The following is a 20,109-nucleotide window of genomic DNA, read 5'->3' on the forward strand; positions in this document are numbered from 1 at the left end:
AATATCATCTCCGATTCAAATACGTACAATTGAGTAATGTAAGTGATGACGACCAATAATATCATAGCTTAAATTTTTCAATAGCGTTGCCAATGCTCCCAGGATTAGTTGAATGTTTGTTTGAGATGATTTCCTTAACGGTAACAGCACGGTAAATGGGAGGATTTTCTGAAGATAAAAGCTCCTCAATTGGTTTATAAAGTCGTGCAGAATTCTGTGGATAATAGTGAGTTCTAAAAATGCATGCCATTGAAATCCTTGGCCCTTCTTTGCTTGCTATTACCCTGTGCAATGCACTCACAAATTTGTTGTTGGTAATCAACTGCAAGTTACATGCATAAACTGTTAGCTTTTGTTAAGTTTTAAGAGAAAGAGATTGTAAAACTTGTTCTATTATGATTTATTCATAGCCGTATCATCTTATCAAATTTAATGAGATAATTAATCATAATATTCTCATAATGATACTTAATTTAATCTAATCACCCAAATAAATATTTGAATTGCACAAATTCTATATTTTTAATATCAATATGAAACATCGACATACTTCATATATTTTTGTGCATAGATACAAATATCTTAATAACTCACTGTTAGTCGCTTTCAACTAACACCTCTAAAATCCCTTCACAATAAAATAAAATAAAATAAAATAAAATAAAAAATAACACCTCTAAAATGATCAAACTCAAAGGACTAGGAAATGTAATTGTATATACTTCTTCTGTTTACTTAAAAAGCATCGGAAAAATAGCCAAATATACATACTGTAATTATTTCAAAGTTTCACCTAATAGAATATGTAAAATTGATCTTGGAATTTAACATTTTTTGTTGAGTTGGTCATTTAATATGATATAAAAGCCAACATAACAAGATAGTCGTGTATTCAAATCTCATCCATACTTCAGCTTAACTTTTTGGTAGAGTAAATCCTTTAATAATACAATACCATTTTTTTTTTACAGGAAATTCTTTAAAAATTGCCAAAAAAATCAATCATGTGTAGCACTTGAAAAACTTGGTAAATTGAATGAAAATGAATTAGAAAACAAATCACCTGCATCAAATTTCCCATGTTAACGACAAGTGAGCCAGGAATAGGGATGACATCGAGCCATTGATGACCTTGATAGAGAACTTGTAAGCCAGGGATGTGGTTAGCGAGGAGTATAGTTATGAAGCCACTATCGGCATGAGTAGCCGAGCCAATGGTCAATTCTGGCTCGGGGCAAGCAGGGTAGTAATTGCATGGAGCCAATATGCCATCGTTGCACCCTATGCTCTTAAGATAACTTAATTCAAGTCCAAGTGCTTGAGATAGTAGCTCATAGATTGTTTCACCAAAATTCATCACCTCATTAGTGTAGTGGATCAATATATCCCTGCATTTGTGATTTGTGATCAATATATGTGTAGGTATTTTAGTAGAGGTGATCATTAGGCGGGCTGAGCCAAGGCCAAAGAACCAGCTCGTTTCACAGGTCGGGTCGGGGCAAAGTTCGATTCAAAAACCACGTGCCCAAACCCGTCCGAATTGGTCAAGTTGTACGGGCTTTTTAGGCCATTTCAAGTCAAGCTAAAAAAACAACTAAATTAGCATAAAAGCAGCTTCCCAAGCCCGTTTAAAATTTTTTAAAATTGGGCTAAGCTGGAAAAATCTGTCCAAAACCAGCCCAAAATCGAGCCAGACTGATTTTGATCAGCTCTATATATTAGTAACAAAGGAAGTATTATTATATATTGTACCTGCACACTAGGGGTAATTCTTGAGGATTGGGAGGAGAAGATCCACGAATAAAAGTCATGGTATCTCTCCAAGCAGCCATCTTGACTTGGAGTAAATTGAAATTACTATTGTACAAAAAATGATTGGTGTCATAATCCCTCGAATAATGCTCTTTCTTAGTCTCAACATCTTGTTCATGAAACTTACGTATGCCCTCTAGCATTTCATCTAGTACTTCAAGAGGAATACCGTGGTTGACCACTTGAAAGAAGCCATAATTTTCACTTGCTATCTTAACTTGCTCTATTACCTCCTCACGCCGACCTCCATCTTTGTCCTCGATCCCCTTGAAATCGATCAAGGGGATCTTGTTCTTGTTGTCGTCATCAAAAGACTTATATGTGCCTGCAGGGTTCATATGAGTAATTTCATCCTCAATATTATGAAAAAAACATTAGAAGTAAATCCTGATTAAAGTTAACCCTCATGATTTTTTTGGTCTGAAATATGAACACTACAAGAATCAGGTCAAATAACGACGGACTAGTTTCGACGGACCCGATATTTCGTCGGAAAAATCGATATTTCCGACGGATTTAATTTCCGTCGAATAATTCCGACGAATTAAAAAATTCCGTCGAAAATCCGTCGGAGGAAGGTCATTTCCGACGGAAAACTATTCCGTCGGAAATTTCCTATGTAATTTTAAAAAAAAAGGAAATGCAAAATATATATGGAAAATTTGTCAAAAATAAGCCAACCTTTGTCCGGTTCGCTTAAAATAAGTCAACCTTTCGATTAACTCAGAATAATCCAACCTTTATAGGGTATTAACTTTAAATGAGTCAAAACATGTTGTAACCGGTTATTAAGGTTAATTGTGACACGTGTTAGAATATGATTCACCATTTTTCTATTAATAATTAATTAGGATATATTATATGATTAATTATAAAAAAAACTAATAATTATAAATTTAAAAAAAAAATAAAAAAAAAGGAAAAAACCCCAACCCCCTCACCCTCCCCTGCCAGCTCACCCCCCTCCCCTACCAGGCCGCCGGTAGCCGGCAACCACAAATTCCCCGGCGCCGGCACCGACGGCCTCTCCACCCACCCACGACGCCCCCACCCTTCCCCTTCCCTTTCCTTTCCCCTTTCCCCATCCCCCTTTCCCCACCCCGTTACCCCCATCCTTCCCCTTCCCCACCGTCAATCGACACCCCAAAACCCTTGAACCCCGATTCCGATTTTGTTAGGGTTTCGTTAGGGTGGGTTAAAGGGTTTGGGAGGTCGACGGATGGTAAGGAAGGGGAGGGAGGGGTCGACTTCTACAGGGAGACGGGGGAGGGGGGTTGTTTCCGGCAGGGGGTGAAGGGGAGGGGGTGGTGTCGTGTCGGGGTGGGGAAAGGTGAATGGGGAAGGGGAAGGAGTGGGGTTGGGTGGGAGCATCGTGGGTGGGCGGTAGAGGCCGTCGGTGTCGGCGCCGGGGAATTTTGTGGTCGCCGGCCATCGGCGGCCTGGCAGGGGAGGGGGTGAGCTGGGGTTGGGGTTTTTTTCTTTTCTTTTTTTTTTTAAATTTATAATTATTAGATTTTTTAATAATTAATTATATAATAATTCCTAATTATTTATTATAAGAAAAATGACGAACCACATGCTGACACGTGTCACAATTAACATTAATAACCGGTTAATAAACGGTTGCAGGTCACTTGACTCATTTAAAGTGGATACCCTATAAAGGTTGGATTATCCTGAGTTAATCGAAAGGTTGGCTTATTTTGAGCGAACCGGACAAAGGTTGGCTTATTCTTGACAAATTTTCCAATATATATTTAATTCTAACCCTAAACACCTTACTCCTTTCCACCCCTTTTTTTCCCCTTACTTCTGTTTCCTCTTCTTTCTCTCTCCTCAACCTTCGTCCTTTCCTTTCTTCTCTTTCTCTCTCCTCATCCCCTCCGTCCTTCAGCCTTTCTCTCGTCTTCTCTTTCCTCTCTTTCTCTCTCCTCATCCCTCCTTTCCTCTTTCACCCCCTACCACCATCAACAACAACACCAAGATCAGATATTCGGATTAGTCGCAACTCCTCTTTCACCCTGATGTGTCCATTTTATATAGTATTTTACCCCCCATCCCTTGGTCGTAATTAGTAGTGTTTTTGGCTCTTTAGAGCCACTTTTATTACTAATTGGTGTTTTCTAGTGTTTTCGTAGATCTGGTTGACTTTTGCAGGGATTTATGCTTTTGGAGTATTTTCCCGAGATATTTAGGAGCAATCACGAGCATTGGAAAAGCACGACCAGAGTTTATAGCCCAGGGCCGGTTAGAGACATTGAACCGGTGATTAAGGGCTCGGTAGAGGTGATACCGGGGCATTTGGACCGAGTATTCAAGACCCAAAGTGAAACCCAGGTTGGCCCGAAGAATTTGAGCCCAATCGAAGTCCAAATATTGGCCCAAATGATCCGCCCGGCCAAAAAGGCTGGCGCCCGGAGGCGCGCCCTGCCGGGCGGGAGGAGCGCCCGGTGACGCGCCCGGCCAGGCGCGAGATTGCTATTAGAGGTGAAAAAAGGCGCGCCCGATCGGGCGGTGCCTCGCCCGATCGGGCGCGTGTATATTTAGGAGACGATTAGAGTCGTTTTAATTTGTTTTAGTTTAGGATTCTTGTACGGAGTATAAATACTCCTCCGTAATACGATTTTAGGACCTCTTCTTTTTCTCTTAATCCTTTCTCTTAGACTTTCTCTCTCTACTTAGTCTTCTCTCTCTAAACTCTCTCTCTAAACCTTTGTTATTAATTCTGTAATTAATTCCAGATTTATTTTGGTAACGATTTCTCTTCCCTTAATCTTAGTTATTTATTTTATTTCTTTCATCATGATTTATTCTATTATTTTGTTTAGTTTAGTTTTTAATATGTGTGAGTAGTTCAATTTCTAGGGTTTATGGGGATCTAATAAATAATATGAAGGGGTAAATTATTGTTGTTGATTATCAATGCTAGATTAATTTCCTATTGATTGATTTAATGCTCTGTGACTAGATTAGGCCTATCTTTTATGCATGAGTTTGACAATACTGATTCAAGAATCGAGAGATGAGAATTAATGTTTAGGTCTAGTTTCAATAGGCAAGTTAATTTATAAATGGTTAAGTCAAGATTCGAGAGATGAGATTTAATACCGGTAAATTAATTGTGTGATTGTAATACGTAGCGAGAGCCCTTTACAATCTGGTTAATTGATGCATTGATGATTGACTATTATTGATTATTGGTATTGTATGATAATTTCTTATTGGATTGTTTTAATGTTTTACAATTGCGGCTTGTAAAAGTATAGCAATATTAAATTGATGAATCGAGCAGATGTTAATTTGATATTAAAGGCTATTTTCAATAAGAACTTAGACCTAGTAAATTGCGAGAGCCTGTTAGATCTATGTTGATTAATAAATTGCGAGAGCCTGTTAATCATGTTATCTATGCCATGTCAATGATTGATTACCCTATTTTACCCTGGAGTATTATTTATTGGTGAACCTATGCCCTAGATCCTTTATATATTATTTTCTCCCTATTCCTACTCTTTTTAGTTTAGTTTCTTATTCAACTATAAATATTGGTTACTTAAATAGTTTAGATTATATAAATAAATTAGGAGTAAAAAGACTAGTTTCCCTGTGGAGATCGACCCTACTTCCCTATCTACCTTAGTTAGTGATTTAGGTAATTATTTTTGATTAGGGGATACGACTTTACCCTGTCACACCCCCTACCACCATCAACAACAACAACACCATAACCACCGTCACAACATACAACGACGACTACAACAACACCGGCGACCAACCGACCACAACAACAACGGCGACCAAAAGAAGGACTACCACATGCGCATAGATCTAGTTAATTTTCTATGTAATTGTAATGTTAATTTATAAATTTAATTAAATAATTGTATAATTATATATTTCCTTTAATTTTTGTGGTTTAATTATTGTTTTTGTGAATTTTCTTTATGAAATTCTTGTTAAATATGTAGATCTTTTGGTTTTGATTTATTTGTGTGGCGTTTTTCGATTTTATTGTCTCAATTTTCGCATTTTTGGGTTGATTTTCAATTATTTGGGTTATTTATTTCGGTTTTTTTTCCTAAGTTTTGTGTTTTTGGGGTTTATTTTTGGTGTGGTGGTGTCGGTGGTGGTGTTTGAAGGTGGGAAGGGGTTGGTGTGGCCGTGTGGGTGTCGGTGGCGGTGTTCGAAGGTGGAATAGGGGTTGGTGTGGGTGTCGGTGGCGGTGTTCGAAGGTGGAATAGGGGTTGGTGTGGGTGGCGGTGGCAGTGTTCGAAGGTGGTATAGGGGTTGGTGTGGGTGTCGGTGGCGGTGTTTGAAGGTGGAATAGGGGCTGGTGTGGGTGTCGATGGTGATGTTTGAAGGTGGGATAAGGGCTAGTGTGTGGTTGTGGTTGGTGTCGGTGTGTAGTGGTGCGGGGTGGTTGTTGTTGATGTGGATTGGTGGTGGGGTGGGGAGGCTTTTTTTTTTTTGTTTTTTTTAAATAATTTTCCGACGGACTTTCCGTCGCAACATACCGACAGAATACAGTCCGTCGGACACTTGCAACGGACTTTCTCGGGCTTGAAAATATATTCCGGCGGACTGAATTCCGTCAGAACAGTGTTTCCGACGGAAATTTCGTCGGAAAAGACCATTTTCCTACAAATGATATTCCGACAACTAGTTCCGACGGAATTTCCGTCGGAAACGTGCTTTCCGACAGAAAACAGGGTGTTTCCGACGGAATTTTCCGTCGGTATTTGACTGTTTTCTAGTAGTGGAAGGTTAGGTATGTACTTGAAAGTCTGGGATCCCCGACCCACCTCTAAAATATTGTTGGGTGATAAGATTCTACCCTCATACCTCTACGATCTGAGGTAAGGTTTTTAATAATCAAGTCTTGCATAAGAGAATTTTTGTTCTAAATGTGCACTCCTAATAATCATAAATCATTCAATGCCAAAAAAAATTAAAAGGTTAATTAATGTAAAAATTTGGATGGATGTATATTGTTTAATTTTAAATTTAATTTGCATTCATTTCATCATAGGCTTTTTGGATGCAAATAAAGATGACTTACCATAATTGGTGGTGTTAATGTTATTGAGGTTGTGATGTTCATGTATGAACATATTAGGGATCTTAGTTATCCCAGCATCAACGAGGCCCTTGACTCCTGCTTTCGAGTCTTCAAAAGCTTTGATCTCAGCCTCTCGATCACAATCCTGTTCTGAGGCCATTGTTAGAGAAGGCAGAACAACAATCAATCTAGTATAAGCAAGGATGCAGATTAAGGAAAGATTAGCAATGAAGAAATAATGCTCAAAACTTCACAATGTATAACTTGTATTATTGTAGTAAAACTCATTGACCTTGTTATATGTTTAAGTACATAATATAAAGAATTGAAGAAAATTTGATTACATGAATAGCAAGTATGAGTATATTATGTATTTCAAAATTACTTACAATATTATATCGATAAATGACAAGTTCACATGAATTGGTTGACGATTAAAGAAATAAGAGAAGATTGCACACGTAGTAGAGGAAAGATTACTAAATTAAGTAATTATGACAAGATTAGTTAATGTGCTGGCAATGCAAATTTGACTTAAAACGTTCTAATTAAGTTGTTAAGATGTCCTCCTGTGTAAGGATGCTACGTCAGGTATAATTGATTAGTCTATCGAAGAAGAAATCCTAGCATGAGTGCCATTGGTCCTATAAAATATAAGGGAATGAAGTCTTAGCGCCTCACTTTAAACAAGCATGTTTGTATACCAAAATAAAATATTAGGCGGGAGATAGAGAATTGATTCCAAGATCTCCTATGATCGAAAGGGGTGATTTAACCACTTGAGCTACTCATCACTCACTCTCAGGTTCTATTATCTTCAATTCAGTGAATCAGAACAGACCCTCACTTGTTTATGTTTTTTCTTACCCATATTTCACAAAAGATAGTCAAATAAGAGGATGTGACAAAAAATATATATTCCGTATCACACTTAATATTCATTACCCGTACATTTCAAAGGTACATAACATTTGTTTTGAAAGCACTTAAATATTTTATTACTAACTCCGTTGCAAAAAACTTTGGATTTTTTATTTCTAATAAATAATACCATAAAGTTGCAAAAAAATATGAAACGGATGTATTACGTTTTTGGGCATCAAAATGACACTCATTACTGGGCCTTAAACTACTAAATCCCAATCTATGATGACAATAGCATCTTATGCTTATGTCCATTTCTCTTCCAAGGCCCAAAGCAGGTTAAGCCCAAGGTATTCAATTCACTTGACACTTCCTAGCACTTGCACTATAAAATTGGACTTTGTGTCATGAAAACCCACATGTGAGTGGTGTGTTGTCCCACATTAGTTGAGTGTATAAGTGAGGGTTTGTATTAGGATGTGTATTACATATTGAGAAATAAGAAAATTGTATCCACTTTATAAGACTAAGGGGTTACTCCCTTCATTGCCATATGGTTTTGAGGTGGAACCTCCTTCGTAGTATAAAGTGGATAGTTACATAGGGTGTGGCCCAGGCCCGTTTATCATGTCGAAACCTTTGTTCAAACGCTAACTAGCATTAGAGGGGTTTCCTCGATACACTCCCGAGGTTAGCTTAGTAGCTTACATGCTAATTGTGTAGCACTGTAGTTATTTAATTCAAATATGATCACACCGAATTCATCCGAGAGTAGCTTATTATGCGCATTATAATTATGCGAGCTAAGATATCAAACTAAAATCAATAACTTTATCCTAAACACAAGTTACCCCGATCCGGATTATGAATAATTGACACTAAAATAATTCAGCAATGACGATGACCTACATTGAAACGAATGTAACAAGAATACAAGATCTAATAACTTATATCACCGTTAATGAAGTAAAGTTATAAATATGGGTTATTATCATTGATTCTATTCCTAGTTGTATAGTTGTATTGTTCCCTTAGATACTACAAGTTGACCTTCCCTTTAAGGGTTTGGCAGGAAGATGAGTAGGCAAGCTACATGAAAACACTTGCTACTTTCATTCCTCGAAACCAAGACAGCTAATCATTTCATCAAATCTTATCATCTCCCCCAACAAATCCACCCCCCAATCCCCAAAAAATTAAAGATAAAATAAAATTAAATAAAAAAAACCCTAATATTATATTATCCAAATTTACTTTTTAAACAAACAAAAAGATTCTAAATAATCCCTCGTAAACCACCCACCTTTCAATAAAAAATTTAAATTAACATAAAAAATAAACTACCTACAATTCCTATTTCTTTTTTTTTTTTTTTTTTTAAAAAAAATAAAATAAAACTACCTAAAAAAACAACCAATCATAACTCAACACGTGGGCAATAAATTCCGTTAATTCAGTTACGTGCCCTTTTTCTTAAGCAGCGTAACGCTTACGCATTCTCTCTGTTTATTTACTCTCATCCCAATTCCAAACATCCCCCCTTCGCCGCGCCATTACCAAAGGTATGAATTTTTTTTTCCTTCTCTCAATTTTTTTTTTTTTTTTTTTTTTTTTTTTTTTTTTTTTTTTTAACTTTTCGAAAATATCGACCCGAATCATAATTTCGAATTATATTGGATTAATTGCTTGTTTTTCATATGATTGATCATCTTCAACTTGAATTTTTCTTATTTATAGTTGCGTGTGTATTTTTTTTTTCTTTGATCAACTATTTTTTGCTTAGTTGTTTTTCTCAATTATTACCAATTAAAGTTCCATGGATTAATTTCTTTAAAATAGTCATTAGTTTCCTTATAATTATTAATTGGACGGGTATATTCACAAATTTAAATTCTTGAATTTTCCGGGAATTCACTTGTAAAGGTTTGATCTTTTTAATTTATTTTTTCTAAATTTTTGAAACTTATAAAGGTTTGATCTTTTTAAATTTGGAAATAATTGTTGGGCGGTTGATTTTTATACTTGTATTTGTTTCAATTATGAATTCTGTTTAAAAGGGGTTTTATTTTTTGTTTTTTTATGTGATAAAATTGTTCTAATAATTATATATTGATAATTATAATATAATTGTTTCAATGATTGCAGATTTGATCAAATATTCATAGTAAAGTTGATGAATTCAAGAAGTGATTCAAGATCAATTGTTTCCCACAAGCAGGGAAACAAGAACAGTTGCTTTTTCTGGGTTTTAGTTTGTTCACTTCCAAGTTTCTTAGGAACTTTAATCCCTTTCCTTAACTTCATTTAACTCGAACTCGAAACAAGACTGTAAACAAACCCATCAAAGCCCTTGTTTCACAATTTTTAACCCAAAAAAATGGTGGTATTAGCATCAGATTGTGTTGGGATTCAGAACTTTGCTGATGTTTTTGGTCCAATATCAGTGCAACCCTCAATTGATCCTTATTTTCGCGATTCCAAGGACTCGAATCACCCTCAAATAGATAATGGAATATATGAGATTTCGTGTTTGGATCTTGACAAAAAATCAGGATGTGTTGTTGGGGTTAAGGATTTTGAAGTGCTTAGAGTTGTGGGCAAGGGCGCAGTTGGGAAAGTTTATCAAGTTAAGAAGAGATCATCTGATGAGATTTACGCGATGAAGGTGATTGCAAAGGACAAGATAATCGAAAAGAATCATGTCGAATACATCAAATCTGAGAGGGAGATACTAATGAAGATTGATCATCCTTTTATTGTTAAGCTGAACTACACATTTCAGGTATGGGATTAGGACTCTTTCATTGTTTAACGCGATTTGTTAATCACAACATTACATAGTTCTAACAACTGATTTATTTTCATTATGTTATGCAGACAAAATATAGGCTGTATTTTGTGCTAGATTTTGTCAATGGCGGTCAGCTGTTCTATCAGCTCCTTCAACATGGCTTATTCAGGTAATATTATGTGACTCAGAGTGCAAAATTTCCACTAGTTTATGAAATAATGTAGTTTGTCACTTTGGCTAGTGCTTAGTCTTTAGGAATATACAATACTTGTACTTTGTATAGTGGTCTTATACAAACATGATTATATATAATAATCTTATGTTCAAGATAAGAAAATGAAATATATATTTCCGAACCTTATTTAAGGATATGACATGATTTTACACTTTAATTTTAGCCGGGACATGTTAGTAATCAGTCATTAATCGTACTTTGTTAAGAATTGTGACAAGATTTTTTCGAGTATATGCAGAAACTTTGGGGAGGGTTAATGCTTGTACAGAGAGTTCGGAGAATATGTAATGCTTGTTAGCTTGATGTGTTTATACTTTTGTATTTCAGGGAGGATTTGGCTCGAGTTTACGCAGCTGAGATAGTCTCTGCAGTTGCATACTTACATGATAATGGCATCATGCATAGGGATCTTAAGCCAGAGAACATTCTATTAGGCGCGGATGGCCATGTATGTCCTCCACTTAAACTAACCTCATTACATTGTCCTTTAAACCAGTAAAGTGTAGGCACTAATTCTCTGTCATTTTACTTCCATGATCAGATAATGTTGACTGACTTTGGTCTAGCAAAACAATTCGACGACACAACAAGATCAAACTCATTGTGCGGAACAACTGAGTACATGGCTCCTGAAATTATACTTGGCAAAGGGCATAATAAGGCTGCGGATTGGTGGAGCGTTGGGATTCTCTTGTATGAGATGCTCATTGGAAAGGTTTACCATATTTTCCACCCTTTTTCACTTAATCATATGTAATTTTGTTTCCTTGTAAGCTAATTGTTTTGTGTATTTCCGCTGTAACAGCTACCTTTCAGTGGTGGAAACAGATTCAAATTACAGCAGAAAATAATCAAAGACAAGATCAAGTTACCTACTTTTTTAACAAGTGAAGCACATTCTCTAATAAAAGGGGTAAGTGTTTGTAACAACTTTAGTAGAATCTTCAGCTTAATATGCATTTCAAAAGTTCTCATTGCAAGTTCTATGTTATGTAGCTGCTAACGAAAGAACCGAGCAAGCGGCTAGGAAGTGGGCCTCAAGGGGAAGATGAGATAAGAAGACATAAATGGTTCAAGTGCATCAATTGGAGGAAGTTAGAAAACAAAGAAATACAACCAAGCTTTAAACCAGTTGTTGGTGGGAAAGAGTGTGTTCTTAATATCGCAGAGGAATGGACCAAAATGTCTTTGGTCGATTCGCCAGCTACTAGTCCAAGGTCGAAGGAGGAGAATGAAAATCTCTTCAAAGAATTTGGTGACTTTTTTTGAGATCACTTCATGAACCTCTTATAGAGAAAATTGAGTAGTGTTAATAAATGTTGAATTTGAAATTTGTGACACAAAATTTCAGATTAATAAAATAAAGCAATTCACCAAATCCTTTTAAGTTTTTGTTGCACAAATACTTGAACCTATGTCTGTTTTGAAACAAATCATCACATTGTGCTTTTCGTTAGCAGAGCAGGAATTTTGCACTGTAACTGTGAGAGTTCTTTATTGAGCTCGAGGTGGGAGGTAGAAGTACGCTTTGAATCGATGAAAGGGCGGTTGTGTCAATTGCCGCGATTGACAATTCATTACAACCACATTTTGCAACCAGTAAAATAACAATTTGGTTGAAATAACCCTGAATTGAGACAATAATAAAACAAAACTAAGCAAAATAGAAAAGCTAATTTTATACTGAATACCTGTGATTTCAAATGTATATACGTGGTATCAAATCAAAAGTAATCCATTTATGGTAGTTAACAGGATATTCTTATTTTGTGAGTAATCTATCTATTAAGTTGTACCGACCGACTGAAAACAAAACACCACCACCACCACACTATTGCCAAAAATTTACATGAAGTGAAACCCAGAAGACCAAAATGAGCACTTTATTTACTATACCCAGAATAATAACGTCCTCCATCACTAAGCACTACGGCGACCAACACGAGCAACGAACCCACGATTAACAGGAGCTACAGAACGTGCAGAGCCACACTGCATCAAAAGAAAAACATGTCATCCCATCAAAAGAAAAACATGTCATGCAATGACTTTAAACCAAACTACAGATTGATTTTTACCAAAATTTAACCATCAATAACTTAAATTCTCAATTAGATATAATTAACAACATCCCACATGACTATTTGTTTCTTCTTACATAAAAATCACAAAAGACATTCAAAGCAAATGATTGTGAATAGCGCAAAAATCAAACTATGTCAAGTAAAAAAAACAAACAATGAAGTATATAACAATAAGGCCTCAGACTTAATATTTTCTCATCACTGTTAAGTCAAACAATGTAGACATATTTCAAAAGATCATCACAGGCCTCATCGACAATGTGACATAACATTGAAGTCACAAATCAAAGTAGCCAATTACCATAACTTAAAAATAAGTAAATAAAAAGGTTTTTTTTCACGAAATACCAAAATTTTCAAATTCACTATATATCCATAAGTTTCACGAAAATGACAAGTCTTTTTCCTTAACTTCGATAGTCATTAAGGGTTAATAGTGCCATGTGTCAGGCTCTAATTGGTTCTTAATTAATTATTTGATTAACAAAAAAATAACTAATTAATAATCAACCTATCAGAAGCTGTCACATGGCACAATTAACCTTAAATAAATAACGGAGTTAACAGCGTTAGTCATTAAAGACGTGACATTTTCGAAAAGCTGAATGGTATATAATGAATTTAAAAAATTTCATGGGTATTTCATGAATAAAGTTGAAACTCAAGGGTATTTGGTGAAATAACCATACATACAATGTAAGCAATATACCTCATATATTTGGATGGAGTCAGGTAGGTGCCAAATATGTAGCTAAAACTTATTCTATCGATTCTTTTTTTTTTTTTCCTCTTAAAATAAGAAATATTATTGGGATCGGGGGACTTAAAAAGAAAATAACCATAAAAACAAAGACTCTCTAAGCAACAGTCACGTCTTCAGTCCAACTCAATGTAAGCAAATTATTTTTAAGGTCATCACAGTCCCTCTCAACTGAAATACTACGTATCACAACAATGTATACCAAGGCCTCAGACATTTTATTTCTAATCACTGTGAAATCAAACAATGTAGACAAATTTGGAAAGATCATCACAGGCCTCATCTACAATGTGACATAACATTTAAGTTACTAATTTTAAAGCCATCAGAATTTTTCCAAAAAATAAATTACAAGTAAGCCATATATTTCAAATATAGTCATATAGATTTAAAGAGTGGGAACCAAAAAATTTAACTAGAACTTATTCTATATATCCTTTTTACTTATTAAATTATGAACGATTAATTAAGGATTGAGGGATTGAAAAAGGAAAGGACACAGCAAGGCCTCAGCCTCATGTTCTCCATCACCAAAATATCATGCAATGTAGGCAAGCTTGTCTAAAGAGAGGGCAGACTGATCAGCTTGTCAGCTTAACTAAAATTCTCAGTAAAAGAAAGCTTGTCAGCCTTGAGACTAAAATTTTAACAACACTATTAGGGATGCAAGTATAATATCCTCGGTTGTGAAAGAGAGGGCAGACTGATCAGCTTTTGGCCTTTCTAGGGACGCAAGCAGAATTTAATAAAATTTCAAAAGTGATAGCTGCAACTGATCCTGATCAATAAAGCAATAATCATCAAAATCCTAAATCCAATTTTTTGTCATGATCAGCTGCAAATATAGACCTTATGGCTTTACTGGGGGGTTAGTTAGGAGAAAGAAGGTGCGACAAGATAAGTTATATATCAAGGCATTTTTATCATCGTATCATCAGACAATCGTCTTCTTTCAATCAAAAAACTTGATTAAGGCACCAATTGGAGTCCCCAAACTATCTTCGATTTTTGAATTTTTATATAGACGACTCCATCTAAATCTTCATGTCAATGCTCAAGTCCAGTAATCTTTCTTTAAATTTCATAAAGATTAATGAATGAACTTGGGCATTGAAAAGAAGAATTTATTACTTTTTAAAAACTCAAGTTTTAAACCGAAGAGAGAAATTAGAAACACCAATCAGCGCATTAATTATGTTTTGTGATTAAAAAGATGACATTTGTCTTCAACAAAATTACGAAGTATAATAATATGAACTCTAAAGAAAGTGAGCCAAGATGTGATAGATTAGGGCCTCAGACACACAAATAGTTTTATCATTGTATCATCAGACAATGTAGGCAAAAATTTTGAAAGATCTTCACAGGCCCTTTCTTAGACATATAATCAAACTTTCACTTGTAACCACCACAATACTTTTAACAGTATACTAACCCATTCACAGACATTCCTTGCATGCACAATCTTTTATTCTTTTCCCAATTCTTTCGTGTTTTTGTTTTTCAGAAGCAGATGGGGTAGACAGAATAGAAAACGAAATAAATTGTTCAAAAAGGCCTCTCTCAACACCAGTACCCAACATATTCCAATAACTTAAGTTTATGAGACACCCAAATGACTTAGTCAAATTCATTCTCTCACCAAAATGACTTTCATATCTGATAAAACAAGTTCACATCAAGATAAATGCCACACAACAAGGCCTCAGACCTAGAAATTTCTTTATCATTGTAAAATCATACAATGTAGGCAATTATTTGTAAAGATCATCACAGGCCTTGAAAATACTTCATCTACCTCACAGGCCAGCATGAGAATTGGGGCTCATGATATCAACCAATCAAAGCCTTAATCCCATAAGAGGGGTAAAGTTAAGTATCCAGTTGAGGCTCATGATATAAATGGACATTTTTATTTTCTGGGATGCAAGCAGAATTTGATAAATATTCAAATGCGGTTTTAGCAATTTAATTTTGAAAACTAAAAAACTTTTCATCAACATACAAAATTTTCTATTCCTAGTTACTTTCTACTGAGAAGGGTGTAACATGTAAAAGAGATAGCAGATAGAAAGAAGGCAAACAAATAAATGTGACAAATAAAGGCCTCAGACACAAATGTAGCTTTATCATTGTTATATCAGACAATGTAGGCAAATTTTGAATGATCATCACAGGCCCCCTTCTCTTGGAAAAATCATCAAACTGAGTTTCATTTTAACCAACAGTCCAATAAAATATCTCTAACAGTATACTAATTGATCCAAAGGCCTCATACACAGATTAATTATTGATTTGTGCAGCATAGATAAAAAGGCATTGAACAAAGTCAATTTATCATGATATATTCATACCGTTTAGGTAACCATTTAACCAGATAATCACTGGCATCAATGTAATCATTTCATAATTATAAACAAATAAAAATCTCAAGTTGTCAAAGGCTTCCTAGACTGCAAAAGTACACTGGCTAAAAGAAAATATATTTGCAGCTGAGTAGAATTGCTTAAATGACACAGAATTTTCACAAGTTTGTTGAATCAAAGAATATGGGTAGTGAAGACTAGTCAGATATTGACTAAGACATAAAACCATACTCAATAATTAGAGTGGAAAAACAAGAAAGCAGAAACTGAATGAATTATAACATAAAAAGTAACTATGGAAAAACAAACTATTATAATACAATGAAGAATAAAAGCATTAATTAACAAAAATTTACCTGTTCACATCTGAGGAAGAATAGACGGTTTTCCTTGCAAAGAATGGTATCCGAACTCTTGCAGCCCATACAAATAACATATTCATCTACAGGAGAAAAATAAACAATTAACAGTAGGAAATTGCAATAGTAAAGCAAACAAACAGATAAAAGCCTCTAGACAGTGTGGAAGTTTAATTATAAAGAAACAGATAATTATAACAATATATATGACTCATAATGCAGCAAGGTAAACTGGTAAATGCCTTTTCAGGGTAATCTTTCTAAAGAATAGTTTTTTTCAGAATTAGAGAAAAAATTTCTGCAGGCAATTAAGAAGATTTGAAGATGCTTTATGTACGAAATAATATTTGTATACAAAGAAACCAACTACCAAAATTAACGTAATTATATACCTATTCAGCCAAACATAAGAAGTAAACTTACTGGCATAACTTCTTAATATCCTTTCAAAATTCTTTGGGGCAAATCTTCCCTTTACCACCAAACGTTGTTGTCCATCCAAAGAACCACTTGTTGACAACTCCGATAGTAAAAAGCTCATCACATGATCTGGTTGCCTATGCATCCTGTAAAGGGGTTGAAGTTAGAACATGATACTCCATGGAATCAAAAAAATTACAACAAGACAAGACACATGTGACAGATAGCACGATCACAAAAGAAAAAATGACTAGAGTAAATTATATAAAGTCACTACAGAATATCACTGGTTCAGCAGAGTGAAGGAAGACAATAACAAAGAACAAAGAATAAGCTATTAGCTAGCACAACATTCATCAACCAACCTGTACAAAAATCATTATTATAGATACCAAAAATATTCTTTGGGACTGTTTATTAAAGAAAAGTAACTTATGCCCAAAAAAGCAGCAAGTGTAAAGTAGATTTCATATTCTTGGTTTTCTTAGAAGAGTGATGATAATAATTTGACAATATACGGTGAGTCACTGGAAGGAATATAATCTGCTAAGAACAATAAAGGAAAATTGAAGCAATTGCGGACAGAAAAATCCAAGAAACTCACATCTTACAAAGGTCCGTAAAATTCGCAAAAACAGTCTTTTTGGTTCCTTCCCGCATGACTTGTGGGGGTCTCATGACTGTCCTGCGCCTGTCCCCAGCTAATTCAGGATTATTTTCACGGAGAATGTTGAACACCCTTCCTAGAAGCTGCAATATGAGAGCAAAAGTAAATGGTATTAAGGGCCGAAATAATAATTAATATAAGGGGACTTTAAAGATAATAGACAATTGATATAAGTCATTATCCATTGTCAACAAATATGAAAAAGAGCCTATATGAGGAGTTAAGGACAATTTTGGACTATAACAAATTAAGGTGGTACTCTTCACTAGAATATTTTACTTATCTCATTTGAAGATATCACCCCTAAACTTACCAACACAAAAATAGTATTATTTCAAACTTATTAGATCTAAACTTACCGACCAAAAACAGTATTATTTCAAACTTATTTGATTTAAAATTAGTGCAAACAATGTGTGAAGAATGCAAAACTAAACTTATTTAGCCCTAAAATTGGCTTTTCTAAACTCTTGTTAAATATGATTCCTAAACTTACATAATTTGTACTTATAAATACTAAATTTATCTTATCAAACATATTAACCATAACCTTGTTTAATATAATTATAATTTATAAGAACTTATCTAAACTTATTAGACTTGTAATAAATGAAATATAAGGTGAGAAGAAAATGGCCTTAACCAAATTTGAAATTGTCTGTCTTTATTATGGACTGGTTAGCAACCTCTTGGACCAACAACCAAGAGTTTCACTAAGCAACCTCTTTGCAGCTAAAGGGGCTAGGACTTTAACAGACACTGCAACCTAGGCTATCAGATAGACTATAGTATGGATTAGCAGTGGCATATCAAGTACTCTGAAGCTCAGTAATAGTAAGTGATGAAACTTACTTCCTCGTAAACATAATTTCTGTCAGTGCCCTTCCAAGGGAACTGAGGTAGTTGCACCTCATCACATTCATCACCATGTCCATCTTCTCCAATGTCTCCTAAATTATAGAACAACATTCAATAAGAATCTGAACGAATGTACACGCATTAGCTAAAGGCAAGTTGAGACCACCAGGAAAAATACATTCTCAATCACTCGCCACTGCACTTACCATCATTCACTTCTACTTCACCAACATCATCATCAAACAAATTCGGATCAACCTGAAAATAACAACTACAAGCTAAAAAACTTTTGCAGCTCAAAAAAATACAATAGATCAGAGGATCGTGAATGATAACAAGAACCTAGAGAGCAACTTACTGGCTTCTTTTTTTTCTTCTTCAAACCAGCAAATGATGTATCAGCACCATCAGAAACTGCACAATGAGAAAGTCAGTATTGCTGGACCCGCATCATTTAACATGCCGAAAACTGTTATTTAACACTAATCATGCTAATTTTCTTACATTGTCGTCAATTAATTATATGTTTTCTAAGAAAATAAACACAATTTTCAGCAATCTCAAATTGGAAACCCAAGAAAATATTCAATATATACATGGGACGCATGAATCAAATGTAATTCAGGTTATACCTGTCATGTTCTCCATTGTATCAGCCAAGGGTTCCACGTTTTCATAGGTTACTTTCTTCTTCTTTTTCTTCTTTGTTGGATCAAATGAACCTAACTGAAAAATATAAAAATAAGAATTAACACCACACAACGAATTTAAGATAAATATAACTACTTAACTGAACTACCGTGAAACAAAGCCTAGCTATAAACACTAAGCAGCATATATGAAAACCAATTCCATGTGAGCCATCTCGAATCAAAATTAGGGTTTTCATATAATAATGTTTTTCCCTTTCGCTCAAGGGTAAAAACAAAAACCTTCATTATGGATAGTTCCGTACCCATATAAATGGAGTATGTCAAAGAGCGGATCATAAGCTTACTCACTTCAAACCACACAAAAGTTAACTTATCGCGCGATACACAACATTAGTTATTATTTTTTTATTCCACTTAAAGGTAACAAAACAAATCTTCATATTCATATCCATATAAGAGGAGTATGTAAAAGAGTGTATCATACAGTATACAATAAGCTTAATAACTTCAAATCACACATAAAAGCTAATTATTTGCATCATACAATATGAGAACTTTGATTAGCATAATGATACTATGCCGCATACCACAGAACTTGAACAAATTTGCAGCAAATAAACCAATATTCTTACCAAAACAAACCAATATTTAGATTTTTTTATAAGCTGAAAACATTATTAATCACAAATCAATAATTCAATATTACTAAAACAAGAAAAAGAAACAAAGGGTAACCAAGAAGAGCACAAACCTCAGGAATATCATAGTTAATGTCTTCTGACGCCATTTTAGCTGCAAAACAAGAAAAAGGTAAATTAATTAAAACAATCGAATGCCTGGAAATTGATAAAATGGTAAATTAATTTTGACATTGACACAAATTTCATGACATTTTTTTTTTTTTTTTTAAGAAATTTCATTGCAGAATTTTATTATTCGAAATAACAAATGCAATAGTGATAACACATTGAATATCTAAAAACAAAAAAGAAAAACTTACAAATTTTCGACAAATAGATTTAATTCAATTTCTGAGTTCTTTTTCTCTTCTGTATAGAACTGTTAACGAAATCGAAAAAAATTGTTCGAAAAATGAAGTTGTAGGGTTTCAATTGGGAATTTAAGGAAGAACACACATGTTTGTAAATTGTAATGGGCTTTAGGTTTAGGTTTAGGTTTAA

At 34.6% G+C, this 20,109-nt stretch overlaps 3 protein-coding genes and 5 non-coding genes across 9 annotated transcripts; 1 reads left to right on the plus strand and 7 right to left on the minus strand.

Moving 5' to 3' along the window:
* Nucleotides 1-61: 61 nt before the first annotated feature.
* Nucleotides 62-7,031, minus strand: LOC145642628 (deacetoxyvindoline 4-hydroxylase-like). The gene is made up of 4 exons (XM_081693819.1): nucleotides 6,872-7,031; nucleotides 1,753-2,137; nucleotides 1,064-1,388; nucleotides 62-322 (listed from the first exon to the last, which is right to left on the minus strand). The coding sequence occupies exons 1-4, from the start codon at nucleotides 7,029-7,031 to the stop codon at nucleotides 62-64; spliced, it is 1,131 nt and encodes a 376-aa protein (XP_081549945.1).
* Nucleotides 7,032-9,848: 2,817 nt separating this feature from the next.
* Nucleotides 9,849-12,130, plus strand: LOC145555671 (serine/threonine-protein kinase AtPK2/AtPK19-like). Its single transcript, XM_081617415.1, has 6 exons — nucleotides 9,849-10,517; nucleotides 10,613-10,695; nucleotides 11,089-11,209; nucleotides 11,303-11,476; nucleotides 11,567-11,674; nucleotides 11,758-12,130. Exons 1-6 carry the CDS (start codon nucleotides 10,113-10,115, stop codon nucleotides 12,028-12,030), a joined length of 1,164 nt encoding a protein of 387 aa, XP_081473541.1. The 5' UTR covers nucleotides 9,849-10,112; the 3' UTR covers nucleotides 12,031-12,130.
* Nucleotides 12,131-12,416: 286 nt separating this feature from the next.
* LOC145555672 (eukaryotic translation initiation factor 2 subunit beta-like) lies at nucleotides 12,417-20,079 on the minus strand. 2 transcript variants are annotated; one of them, XM_081617418.1, is made up of 10 exons: nucleotides 19,929-20,079; nucleotides 19,680-19,720; nucleotides 18,908-19,001; nucleotides 18,634-18,689; nucleotides 18,482-18,533; nucleotides 18,270-18,364; nucleotides 17,355-17,500; nucleotides 16,754-16,896; nucleotides 16,328-16,413; nucleotides 12,417-12,753 (listed from the first exon to the last, which is right to left on the minus strand). In XM_081617418.1, the coding sequence occupies exons 2-10, from the start codon at nucleotides 19,713-19,715 to the stop codon at nucleotides 12,682-12,684; spliced, it is 780 nt and encodes a 259-aa protein (XP_081473544.1). In that variant the 5' UTR covers nucleotides 19,716-19,720; nucleotides 19,929-20,079; the 3' UTR covers nucleotides 12,417-12,681. The 2 variants fall into 2 exon arrangements, with proteins under 2 accessions (XP_081473544.1, XP_081473542.1); XM_081617416.1 differs by having other exon boundaries at nucleotides 18,270-18,367; nucleotides 19,929-20,078.
* On the minus strand, nucleotides 13,017-13,097 carry LOC145557194 (small nucleolar RNA SNORD34). Its single transcript, XR_014092245.1, has one exon. It is a non-coding gene; the product is annotated as a small nucleolar RNA SNORD34 (small nucleolar RNA).
* On the minus strand, nucleotides 13,808-13,887 carry LOC145557191 (small nucleolar RNA SNORD34). Its single transcript, XR_014092242.1, has one exon. It is a non-coding gene; the product is annotated as a small nucleolar RNA SNORD34 (small nucleolar RNA).
* On the minus strand, nucleotides 14,895-14,978 carry LOC145557195 (small nucleolar RNA SNORD34). The gene has a single exon (XR_014092246.1). It is a non-coding gene; the product is annotated as a small nucleolar RNA SNORD34 (small nucleolar RNA).
* On the minus strand, nucleotides 15,304-15,387 carry LOC145557190 (small nucleolar RNA SNORD34). The gene has a single exon (XR_014092241.1). It is a non-coding gene; the product is annotated as a small nucleolar RNA SNORD34 (small nucleolar RNA).
* On the minus strand, nucleotides 15,707-15,788 carry LOC145557192 (small nucleolar RNA SNORD34). The gene has a single exon (XR_014092243.1). It is a non-coding gene; the product is annotated as a small nucleolar RNA SNORD34 (small nucleolar RNA).
* Nucleotides 20,080-20,109: the final 30 nt, after the last annotated feature.

This window comes from Chenopodium album, chromosome 8, assembly GCF_948465745.1.
Source record: "Chenopodium album chromosome 8, dcCheAlbu1.1, whole genome shotgun sequence".
NCBI classification, from domain to species: Eukaryota; Viridiplantae; Streptophyta; class Magnoliopsida; order Caryophyllales; family Amaranthaceae; genus Chenopodium; species Chenopodium album.